The sequence below is a fragment of the Buceros rhinoceros genome, unplaced genomic scaffold (genome assembly GCF_000710305.1).
Source record: "Buceros rhinoceros silvestris isolate BGI_N320 unplaced genomic scaffold, ASM71030v1 scaffold14492, whole genome shotgun sequence".
NCBI classification, from domain to species: Eukaryota; Metazoa; Chordata; class Aves; order Bucerotiformes; family Bucerotidae; genus Buceros; species Buceros rhinoceros.
In genome coordinates, this window is record NW_010398476.1 from 107757 (window position 1) to 121245 (window position 13489).

The following is a 13489-nucleotide window of genomic DNA, read 5'->3' on the forward strand; positions in this document are numbered from 1 at the left end:
GAACTCTGACACTGCACCTCATCTTTACACAGGTGCTTCCCTAACTTCATACTCCCAAAAATCTTCCAATTGTCACAGCAAAAGAAAATCTTGCTATTAAAAGAAGTCAAACTATAGGAAACGTGTGCTATGAACATTCATCAGATAACCCCATTGTCTGAAAAAAAAAGTTCTATTACTAGCACATTCCCAGGACAGCAATCCACCAAAAAATACTTTGAAGAAAAACAAGTGACAAGTTTCCATCCTCAGCAACATAATCGGCTTCACTGCAGCAAGAATGGTTATTCATGGGCTACTACTACCCAGCAACACAGGGCACCTCATTGGCAGCCTGAAAAGTAATTAGCTTCTGCAGCAGTACATGCCCTCTCAACTCTCTGCCACGCTGCAGAAGGTGGAGCAGAAGGCACTGCTAATCCACAAAAGCAGCCCAAGTCGAAGTTTCTGAATTGCATCTGATCACCACACAAATTCAGAATGACATGAATAACCCTCCATTCAGCCACACAGGCACCACTGAACTCTTGAGGCAGACTGCAATGATTAGCCCATGCCGCTGTTTCTTCCAAATCCACTGCCATTGCAACATGTCTCTAAATTCCCGAAGGCTGTCATCTCACCCTGTAGCCACCCCACTCCGTAACACACTCAAGTTCCAGTCACGTGGATGCTGCAATGGAGTTTTGGTTGCTTCACACAGGCAGGAGCAACACTCTGGGCTGGCAAAGCTGACTATGACTGAATCGACATCTGCTTCCATTCTTAAAGCCCTTGAAAAGAGCAAGCCGTCCCGTAATGCAGCACGGGCAAGTGAGCCAACCCCAGAACACTACAGGTAAGTTCCAAAAAAGCTCACTGCTATTGTATTTTTGGATGGGGAGAGGAGGGAGGGAGGGTCTGAATCTCAGACCGTACAGAGAGGAGAAATTGCTTGATGCAATTTAACAATGAAGCCCAAAAAATCCACCACTGATGAAACATCAGAATGATGTTCATGAGATTTCAAACAAGTCTAAATAGAGCTACAGCTACTGCAACAAGCAATTTACATACGCACCAGCTGCTTGGAAAGAAGTGACTATCCCTGTATTTTGACTGTCCTATAAAACCCAACTCTCTTTCAGGACAAAGAATTCACTGCTCCCAACTACAGAAACTTGAGATATCAATATGAACTTCAAACTGATGAAAAGTTGTAAAATATTTGTCTGATTTTACCTAGCTAATTATAGTATGGGGTTTAAGTTGAAAAAAAATACACATAAAAAGTGTTCTCTGAAGAGTGGGTGAAGTGCCTAGGTGACATTTCGTAGAATTCAAATTAGTTTCCATCTATCTTGAGAAAGCTGCAAACATATTTCCAACTTTTTAGATGAAAGCTTTCATACTTGTTCCCAAAACATGATTAACTTCCTTAAGATCTGTATGACATATTCAGTTTAAAGTTTGCATTTTTTTCTTGGCACGCTGAGATTATTTGCCAGAAAAATTAAAAATATCTGCAGGAACAAAACAGACCTAGAATTTCATTGCTGATTTAAAAAATACCCAACATTTAACTGCATTGATAACTGCATATTTAATCTTAAATAATACGCTTATTATTCCACAAGATAGTTCAAATTCTCTTATTTCAACATCTTCAGCACAGACTTTACTAACCAGTTCTTTTTACTGAATCATTATTATGTATTTTCTTGATAAATGCAATGAGTAGATTCTTCTTTATTTATGGTGTCTGTCTTTATCCAATATATCAACTGTTGCCTTAAAAAAAAAAATCCCAAACCAAAAAAAGTCCACAGAACAATTTTTGACTTGTCACTGGCTGTGGTGGAGAACCGTGAACAGGAAAAGGGATCAAGTCTCAAACCTGCTTTACAACATATTTTGTATTGCAAAAGGAGGTGGTACTACAACGTAACAACTGCAGTTCTCATGAACTACACTTAACCTTGGTAGCCGTGTACTATCACAATGTTCCACGGCAGAGACCACAGACACCAACAACTCACAGACCACAGGAAACTATATTCACTTGTAAAATCTTTGATGTAATAGTATCCAGCAGCCTAATTCCCTGATACATAAAATCAAGAATTCTTCCTTCTTTCGCCATCCCTGCATAGGGGTTACACAGTACTGAGGTATATATTCTAGTGCAAAACCAACTGTAAGTCAAATGCAAGTATTTTCCCCCCTCACTGATAATTTACCTCTCAGTATTACTGACATGTCACAGCCAAGAATTCCACCAGGCCATTAAAAGCTGTAAGATAAGAAATCCTCAATTTTGGATCCTCCTACTTTTGAGAATGGAGGCTATACTGAAACATGTCCCTGTGGCAGAGGTAATTAAAAAAAAATTAAGGTAAATGGGTTAAATCTGTGTGTGTACATACAAAAAAAACAGAGACTGAGAACACGAGATTCCTCTGATTTCATTATGTGATTTGTAAAGCCAATGCACAACAGCAGCTTTTTTTTATTTTTACATACAACAGATTCTGTGAATTCTGTGAGAATCCATATGAATGCATCAAGTGATTTTCCTCAGTTGTCTGCTCAATGGGGACAAAGAAAGTATTATCCAGAGGTAACAAGAGGGATAGTATAAAAGCTGGGCAGCAAGGATGTGGCTCATTAAGGAAAAACTAAAGAATTCATTAAGGTGCACTGTGAGGCACAGCAGCTTTGTAAGTATTCTCTGATGTGCCAATAACTTCGTAACAAATAGCCCAGTAAAGTAGTTAATTAGTTTTTCCCCTTACATTAACATTGGTTTCAGTGTCATTCAAGCTGTGGTCATTCATAATTTCAAAAACATGCTTGATCCTTTCTACAAATCATACAACATGCCTGGTACCCAAACACTCTCCTGTGGGTGCCTCAACATCTTCTGAACTTAGACACATGTTTCAGCAAGAACACTTGGAAAGCAAAGAGTGGTTTGTTTGTTTTAATAACACAACATAGTTGTTTACCTTGGTAGTGTGACAAGCAGCCATTCTGCTAGGAAGTTTCCATACCATTGCATATCATTTATTTTTCAGGCCCTTTTTAAAGTACTTCTTTAAGACGACACTACATAAGTGATGTGCCCCACATTTAAAATCGTACTGTCCAAGTAGTCTACCAAATCATTTCCTGCGCTAGCAGCGTGAAGACTGAGTGCATAGTGACACCTCATACATATTTAATAATAGCCTGATAGGCTGTCATTAACATCAAACAGCAATCTAAGTTTGCTACATTAAACATGATCCCTGTGTTAAGAGGACAGCCACAAAGTGCCGCCTGTAAGAAATATCCACCAACTTGGACAAGGTGTAATGAGGCCAACTGCACAGGAGCGGCCATTATTCACACACTGGATTTAAAACTTTTTTTAAAAGCAAAAAAAGCAGGAGGGAAAAAGCTTCAGTGGGTCCTAAGACCAGGCATGCCATAAGGCAATCTGTCACAGAGTACTCATATTAATAACTGTTGTGTCAAAACTGAACATTCAAAAGAAAAGACAAACCTTCCTTCATGTTTTATGAAATGTAAGCCCACAGAATTAATAATTCATGAGATGAAGAAAAATACCAGATTTGGATATAAATATTAACAGAACACTGTCACTCTGTTTAGAATCAAATTTTGACTATCCTACCTTACAATTATCAAGGTAAAAAGGAATGTTCTTCAAAAGTAAAAAAAAAATAATCAGTATGAAAGGCATTAATGAAGAAATTAATATTCCCTATTCATGTAGGTCCTAAGCAAAACCACAGAACCCTGTTCTGTGCCCGGCTGTCACCGAGCGACTGCTAATTGACTGGCATCATTTGTTCCCAGAGTTCTGCTGTGTTGTCAATAAAAAACTTTGGTGTGCACACAAGAACATAGACCAAAGGGACATACAAAAACCAAGACCCAGTGGATAAAGAGTAGCGAGAGAAGGGAAGTAGGTGTCTTTGTCAGTAGATGACAAAGGTAAAAAAGCTAGTTAAAAGTTAACATAATTTTCAGAATATAAAGCTTATAAATGGGCCTTGAGCAAGTTTTCAATTAAAGAACAGGCACTTAAGAACTACAAAAGAAACCAATTAATCCATAATGTACAACCACAAATCAGTAAGTTCACTGCATGGAAACAAATCACGAAATACATTTCCAGAATATTTGTTAGTCTCAAGATATAGTAGTATTTAACTGGACCTATAAAATGATGCAGTTATTTCCATTTTACTGTTTATTGCATTTGCTAAAGTGGTTAGTAGATGGAGTTCAAGATCTAGAAGAAATTTATCCTGCCTTACGACACCAGCCCTTCTCTGCTTTCACTACTGTTACAGAGACTAGAATACTGGAACACACCACAGTGGTGCCAAGAATCAGGAATTCCATCAGAATGCATTCTTCTAAATGCTGGTGACATTGCTTTTCTTTATATTTTTCTTCTCCCCAGGCTACTTCTCTCCAATTTCAGGTTAATTCAGTTTCTCCATCTGCACTTACATTCTTGGCAAGAACGTTAAAATAACTTGCATAAGCATCAATACTGGGCATACATGAAAAGTCAGCCTAAACACTCCACTTTTCTCCACAGTTACCAACACTTACACTTTCACTGCATTTCACCCAGTGATGAGCACACAGAATGAAAAGCTAAAGAAGTTGAATATTACAGGCTTTTAAATTTTTTTTGAAAAAAGTAAATTCCTACCTTTATCATTCTAGAGAGATCGCCAGCATCAGCTAACTCCAACACTATGTTCAGTTCATTGTCTTCAATGAATGAGGCATAATATTTAATTACATTTGGATGATTCAGTTGCTAAGAAAGCAGAATAATAAAGCACATTTTAGTGCAGAGCACGTCTTATCTTTTAAGTCTGACAAATGAAACACTCCTCATTAGGCAAACAACACAACCCTTAAAATCTACTTCGGTATGATACAAAAAGTATATGGTATGAGAAGAATTTACAGACAGACATTTTGCAAGAGCATGATGGCATTCCAGGATCAACATAAAGACCAAAGTTGCAATTTTAGAGGAATTTTGCTTCAATGTACCTTTGCAATAGAATGCTAAACTGAAAAAGCCAAGTCAGATTTTAAAAGTGGTGTACTACTGTACACAAGGCACAGTTGTTTACAATACTGTGGTTTTAACTTTTTCAGTAGAAGTTTCTCACTCCTTCTTATATTTGATTTACTTTTCACTGTTAATTGCTAAAACAAAGATTACAAAATTACTCTATACAGGCAACAGTGGACATCTCAAATATATCTTCAAAAAACAATATACCTTTGATGATGGCTGCACATTTTTTAAACAAATCTTTTACCTTAAGAAGATCTATTTCTTTGATGCAGTCAGCACGGGCTTTGGCATCCATCAAATCAAATATCTATGCACAAGAGATAAGACATTTTTATTAAGTGATAAAAATATAGCAAATTGAGTGATCATTAACATTTTTTCATAGCATACATAAAGCAACTTGAGTTATGCACTTCATAGCAAGATGTAACATTGCAGTAAGAAATACTCCTAATGCTCTCACATACTGCTGTACTCTGATTTACTGCTCTATCGACTTTTTTAGACCACTCACAGGAAATAAGTCATCGGAAGACTTGTACTTAAAATGGACTTAATTGCCACCTCTGCATATCTGTTCAAACACAAAATAATTCAGCACATTTCTTTCAAGCTGGTTCTAATCCAAATGTCAGCTTCCTCTCCCATTTCTGCCACACTATTATCACAAACTGATTCCTTCTAAAACAACACACCTTTTTTTTTCCTAGTCTCTTGCTACAGTATTCCTTTTCTATGCTAAACAATACACTCATTTTTACTCACTCTCAGGATCAAATCTTCACTGTGACCTCCATTTCCTTCTCTTCAGCAAGCAAACAAGGGATTTAGGTTCTGTAGTTTGTTTACCAAAGCACTTTCTCCCAAGCCTTCATGTGTCATCTTGGCTTTTACAGCCTTTTACAGTTAGATATATCTTCTCTTCATTTTCCCCCCCCCCATCTCCCATCTGCTCCAAGTTACTTTGCAATGTATCTCATTTTTGCCTCCTCCAATTAACAACGTTACTCTCCACTAATCTCTATTTTTGTTTGGGGCAATTTTTTCCTTCCATTACAGTCTTGTCCACAGTCTACATATCTGTATTTAACCTAATGTCTTTCTATTTTCATTCCCTTTTTTCACCAGATTCGGGTTCCCTTCTCACTTCACCTTCATATGCGCGTGTCCGTACACTGCCACTATTTCCCTTAGAAATGCCCGAAATCTTACTTCTTCAAGGAACTCTTCTCTCATTTGCCATTACATTCTGAATAGAAAAAACAACAAAAAAACCAAACCCAAAAAACCAAACACCCACACCACCTCATCAACTTCTGCGTGGTCCATCTACTACATTTTCAGCTATCCAGAACAATAATTGCCACATTTACGAGATTACATGTTCTAGTTACATCTTTTCAATGAACGCCATTTCTTTCTAGATACCTGGTAGGTACTAGGTACCTGGTTTCATTAGCTCAAAATTATAAAAAGCTCAACAGCTGACAATTTCCATTTTGTATCTTGCCACCAATGCCAGAAACAAAAGAAGGGGATAACAGCACTGAGAACTGAATGTCTGCAAAGAGGTCATCTCTTAAACTCACTGCATAATGGTCCACATGAATCACACCTCCTTTCACTCTCCCCAAAGCCCAAACAAGTCAGAAAGTCCACATATGATCTGCTAAACCTCATCTCTACTTTCTGTGCCACTATGCACAGTAAGTTTTGTCATTCCTTTAATCAACTGAAATAAGTCTAGAGGCTGCATGCATGGAGCTAGTCCTCACATAGCACACATGTACTCTTGACTAACCACTACTTCCCTTCAGACACTCCATATTCTGTCTTCAGAGCTGGCATAAGAAAAAAAACAGCCTGGGGTGACAAGAGTCACTTCATCAAAAAAAAAAAACACCCCAAAAAACCCCTGAAAACAAAACCACAAAAACACACACAACAATTCTAAGTCAAGAAGTGAAATGCCAGACTTGTAGATAGTAAGACAAGAGGGAGGAAGAAAGAAAAAAGAAAACAGAACTATTTACCAAGAAAGAAAGGAAATAAACCACCTCTACAGGACTACTTGTACGTTAACGCCAGGATGATGGGAAATAAAGACTGAGCTAGAAGCAATTATTCAAGGAGGAGACTGGAGGGGATTTAATAGAAACACAGCAGGCTAAGTCTCAAGAAAGGAATGCTAACGCTAACAAATAAAGCAATATCAGATGTAGTAGAAGAAAAGAGTACTACATATGAAATTACAGGTGCAAGTATTAAAAGGCAAATAACACCGATGGAAAAGACAAAAATATAGGTTATGAATTAAGGTTGGGAACTTAGTGAAGGAATGAAACAGCCTGCATCTGTTACAGATCTCAACTCCGAATGAAAAAACATTGTTCTTTAATTGTTTTGACAACAGACTAAACTCCTAGTGTTCAGCACAGTCATGAAGACTGTAATGATTTTTCTGGGAAACACTTAGGAAAGTTCTAAATGAGAGGCAGCGCGTTAACTGAGGAAGCCCTGGGAAGCCATGAGATCATAACTGCCTTTCCCTGTAATCTAAGAGACCAGCAAATGGAAAATTTTATACACCCTTTCTCAAAAATAATCAATGAGCAGGGAAAAAAGCAGACAAATAGAGGGGCACATCTTCAGGCTTCACACTTTTGCTAAGCTCCAGTTAATAGTGAGATTAGAATATTCCTTATAAATTAAGATTAGACATAGAGAACTCCAAACACATCAAAGAACTTAAAGCCACAGACAGAATTTTAGACTGAAAATGGTACACAAATTATTAACTTGTAACATCTGGAGAAGTTACCCAAAGCACAATTTCAAGATTCAAAAGCTAATGCTTCATTGTGTGAAAAACCAGGGCAGTTTGCACCTGTTAATGACTGTTGCAATATGCCAAGAGGCACATTAACTTACCTATACCAGGAATACTTCCCCACACACCCCAACAAGCAAATTTTGTGAACAATTTTTTTTTAATACGCTGTGGCTCTGATAGGGACATAAATAAGTACCTCTCAAAGAGAAATAACAAAGCAACTTAAAAAAAGGCCTAGACTCATGAAAGATCTAGAATCAGGGCATAGGAAAGACAGACAGAATTCTGCTTGTGTATTCCCAGTACTTCTAATTTGTTCTTAGACAGCTTGGAGCAGACCAATCAGCTGCTCTCACAAAAGGATAGACGAGTTTTATGAACGTGACTCCCTATACTCTTGCTACACTTCACACAGCAGAGTGGCAGATTTGTCACGGTTCAGCTAAGCTGAGTATTTCAAACATTACCTGAATAGATTAAAGCAAGACAGAAAAACTGAGACTTATTTGATCCTTACAGAGACAGACAACATGAAGATTTACTGTATGTCATTCTCGAGGTTCTCCATTAGACTTTGGCTCAGATCCAACCTCTAGACTATGATAGCTTTTCCCAGGAACGCCAGAATTTCAGTTTCACAGACAGGAACCTCCTTCAACAATAAGATCGGGGTGGGATGCGAGGTGGACCAAAGCCCAAAACAACAACAAACGAAAAAAAAAATCACCCAATCCACAGATGGCCCTTGAAGAACCTCTGCCCTATTATACCCAATTCAAACAGCTTGCAGAGATTCTTTCTAAATAGATTATCTTCCCATTTTGTCAAACTGCTACAGTTCAGAGACCCATCAAGTCACACAAGGGGGCTACTGTAAACACAAGGGAAGAACCTCCACACTTCATCACCAGAAGATGACAACGCTGAAGAACGTCTTACTCAGAAAAATGGGAGCCACAAGGAAAGATCTTAAAGACTTAAGAAACATCCTTTCAAGTGCCTTTCAAGTCAAAATTATACAGGGCACCTGGCAGCACTTGGGTGGCTTGTTTTGCAGGAGCTGCCCTAGACCAGATGACCACTCAGGAGAAGCTGTCCTTTGCTTGTGGTTTACTGTAGACTGGCCAGTGTAACAGGATGAAGCGGTGTCAGTACTTCCATTGCAACTGTGACAACTTAGAGCTTTACACGCAAACTAATTCCAGCTCCTGCTACTATTGCTCAGCAAGCCAACCTGAAAGGTCAGCTTTGACTGCAGCTCGCTCTCCGCTCTCCAGCAGGAGTGTGCACACAGATCTCTCTCTCACTGCGCTATCTGTGGTCCTGTAAAGACAGTATTGCCACTGCTATCGGCAGGCCACAGGCCTAGGCTGCCCCGGAAACACACTGCCTAAAGGACTCGCGTTCTTCTGCCTGGACCTCTCTTGGCCTGCACTTACTTTCTGAGCTTGGCTTCAGCTGTACATGTCTTGCAGTTGAGAGACTGAACCGTGATGAAGTCATTACAGTTGAATGACTTGCGTCTAACTTTTGTTTTTTAGATTCAGCTCAGCTTTGTGCAACTACAACATCTTGAGGAAATTATAGCAGATACAATAAAGATCTAACAAAACCAGAGAGATTAACATATGTAAGCTTCTGGATCAACAAAGAGCATTAGCAACTGATTGCTTGGAAGAACTCAGATAGATAAATCCCATGTAGAGCCATGACCAGCATCCTCCTCCCAGCAGAGCTCAGGATGCTGATGATGCTTCGTACATCGATTATTGGAAACTAGCAGTAATTAGACTACAAGTGTTAGCATCACTGTAATTGGCTAACAACAAAAAGTGCTAGAACAATTAATTATCACAATAAATTCTAACTCTTGATTCCACTTACAGGGTCAGGATCACAGGGTAATTAATGTTGGAGGTGGTTTTCTCTAGTCAGCACGAATTGCGCAGTGTAAAACTTACTGAATTTTCATTATTTTTCCCCAATATCTATTCTCAAGGACTAGGATAAGATTAATATTTCCACAAAAGAATTATGTTTGCTGTGGAAAACCTAAAAACAAGCAAAAATTACAGTAAATTTTTTAGACATGCAAATTTTCATGAAGAGTGCAATCAAAAAAATCTCATTGTGGTAAGTACTATATCTGAGGTACAAATTACTGTGAAATTCCTGAAAACAATTAGCCTATTACAGCTGAAGAGACTTAAGAGAGCATTTTAAAAGTCCTTGGGAATTTTTTTTCCATTTCTCAAGAACACCATATGAAACAGAAAGTTCATTTTTAGCTCTCAGTTTTTCATCTGCTACTGCAACCAACAGCATACAAAGGACAAGAATTGACACTTACTGCAAAATATTCCTCTCTGTGTGCTACGCAACTGAGAGGTCTCTGGTAACTTTCCACTGAATCACTTCAGTACCTCCACATGCACGTAGGTTATAGCTTTAATCTTTCAACATTCTAGAAATGTTGCATTCTAGAAATGAGCATTTTTAGAACAGTTTCCAAGCTATTTTAAGATACAGAGCGGGAACTGCTCCCTATGCAGACAGGTAAACTAAACAAAGCGGTTGCAATGCATCAAATCATGCAGGAATCACACATGTAAAGCTCTTTCATACATGCCCGCATATGCAGCCTGAGTTCCTGGAAAGCTACATGCAGAGCAAGAAGGTTTAGAAACTTTTTACTACCAGATGGAAACCACCAGGCCTTTCCTTCTAAGCGTAGACTGTCTCTCATCAATTACCAGCTACCAATTTAATTATCATCTGGAATAAGACACCAAGTTGGGAACTACTTGATTCCTCTTGCTCTAAAGTCCCTCACTTTTCCAAATCTCCCTTTTCAGTATTGAGGATAAGGATCTTTCTAACCTCACCATTTAAATGACGATTTAACCTATTATTTCTGCTTGAAATCCTGTATAAAACAAAAATATCAAAAAGCATTTCCAAAGCAAAACGGAAGCACAACTGCTGTAACATAAACCTGCAGACAAATAAGCAAAATAAAGACCTGAATGCACATAAACATTAAGAGATATGATACTGATTTGCAACAAGAAGCATCAGAGTATTTTGCGACCACAGCGCTGCTGTGCTGAGACAATAGTGCTTCATAAAGTGTGAAATTACCAGTGCTTTCCTAAGATTAATTATCTCTAATTCAGGCCTGAAGTAGCAACCCACTGACAATGCACAATGAATAATGAATGTAAGTGCTAGATAAAAGGATTCATTGTCTGAATCTCAAACACAGGGGTCTCCAGTTTTGGAATGAAAGGGAAGAAAAGGTGCAACAGTGTGAGGCAGAAGTGTAATCAATCTGGAATTTTGTTGGAATACGCAGTTTCACACAATATTTTAAACTGAGTAGCTAAGGTTTCACAGAATCATCTGGTTCGAAAAGACCTTTAACACCGTCAAATCCAATAATTCCCCGTGCACTGCCAGGGTCCCGAAACCATGTCCCTCAGCACCACAGCCACACGGCTGTTAAACCCCTCCAGGGATGGCGACTCCACCACTGCCCTGGGCAGCCTGTTCCAATGCTGCACAACCCTCTCTGTAAAGAAATTCTTTCTAATATCCAACCTAAGTCTTCCCTGGCGCAACTTGAACCATTTCTTCTCATCCTGTTACTTGTCACACAGGAGAAAAGACCAACCCCTTCTCTACAACCTTCTTTCAGGCAGTTGTAGAGTGATGAGGTCAGCCCTGAGTCTCCTTTTACCCAGACTAAACAATGCCAGTTCCCTCAGTCACTCCTCGTAAGACCTGTGCTCTAGATTTCACCAGCTTTGTTGCCCTTCTCTGGACATGCTCCAGCACTCCAATGCCCTTCTTGTAGTGAGGGTCCCAAAACTAGACACAGTGCTCAAGGTGTGACCTCACCAGTGCTGAGTACAGGGGGACAATCACTGCTCTGCTCCTGCTGGCCACACTACCTCCAATACAAGCCAGGATGCCATTGGCCTTCTTGGCCACCTGGGCACACTGCTGGCTGTCTCTGGCTTTAAGTATTTACAACTCTTTTGCCCTTTAAGGATGTTTTGCAAGCATTTATTCCAGTATCCAGCAGTTGCTTACTTCCCCCTTGGAAGTGACCACTGGCACACTCATTCGTTGCCACACCAGACCTCAGGGTGCTGTTGATGGTTTTGTTCATCCAGGATTACCTACGGTGGCAGCCACAGCAATGTATTGCTGCTTCCTCAGGCATGATCTTTTAGTATAGTTTGGACCTCAGACTCAGTATGTTAAGAAACTCATCTAGAAGCTCTTCAAACTTAAACTGTGAAGATAGTAGTGTATCTGTGGTGGATGTTTCCCGATGTTTCTTCGGCTCAAAGTGTAGTTTAGATATTAATGAAAGTGAAGTAATGAAGATTTGTTTTTTAATTCTGGTTTTATGTAGGCAATATTTCAACAGCATCTCAGAAACATAGTTCCATGGAAAAAGAGAGAACTTAATTACTATAAACACCACTTTCCTAATTAAAAGCCAAACCACACATGGGACAACAAAGCACAAAGGACACAATGAGAAAAGACTCAACATACTATTTTGTGTATTTAGTTACACTATTAGAAACACCACAAATTAAACAGTTTTCACTCTGCTACATATCCTACTGGAAACCAAACCAAGAATACTGCTTCACGGCATCTGGACTCAGCAACTACAAATTCAGAAAGAGTGGTTTCTGTCACCATCTGCTTGTCCTTTCTCCCACAGCATCTTAGTGCCACTTGCTTCTGCTCACATTTAGTTCCACAAACATACATTTTGTACACATAAATATAACATTTATCAACATTGTACATATTTTCAGCCAAATAAAATTTTAATAGCAGAAAATAAACATTCTTCTTGGAAAGCTTCATAAGAACTCAAAACTGGCAATCCTTTTGGAACAAATTACTGCCCAAGATCCAGTAACTCTTCAAGAGAGGATAACTGAGGAATTCCCAGTCACCCAGCCCTTGCAGGTGGAGACAAATATGGGGAACTACTGACTGAATACTCATGAAGAGAACAGCTATACATCCAACCCAGCCAGGAAAACCAGTGGTGAGGGGGTGGAACAGACACAGCTTGCAAGATCAGAGAGGAAGGGATGTAGTAGTTCAGATGGGAGATGAGAATGGGCAGGAGAAGGGAAAGTAGAAGAAAAGACTCCAGATCTCATGTTATTTAACACAAAGTACAGCATTTAGAAACACTGTCTCAATGCAGAAGTGTGGAAAACAGTATACATGCACAGGTCTAAAACAGAAAGACTAGAGCCTCTCCCTCATGACAGCAAGAAGCATTCCTCCTGTTTTCTCCATGAGGAGCTTCTATTAATGAGGTATCAGAAAAAAGGCAGTATTTTATTTTCAATAAAATAAAGCATGACTGAAATTAAAGGCAAAAGGTGCCATCATAGAGCAGACCCACAGGAGCTCCTCTGAAAAGCATCACTTCTCACCAAACTACATCTGTGAAAACAAATTTCATAGTGAAATTAAGTCTTGTGATTATAAAACAAAAATATTTCTAGGGAAAG

The 13489-nt window shown here is 39.0% G+C and overlaps 1 protein-coding gene across 1 annotated transcript in view; it reads right to left on the bottom strand.

Moving 5' to 3' along the window:
• Positions 1-13489, bottom strand: part of NEK7 (NIMA-related kinase 7) — a 65200-nt gene that overhangs the window by 32418 nt on the left and 19293 nt on the right. Inside the window, exons 4-5 of the mRNA XM_010131123.1 lie at positions 5343-5405; positions 4715-4825 (exon numbers count right to left, since the gene is read on the bottom strand). Coding sequence (XP_010129425.1) covers positions 4715-4825; positions 5343-5405 — 174 coding nt within the window. The remainder of the gene's footprint in view (positions 1-4714; positions 4826-5342; positions 5406-13489) is intronic.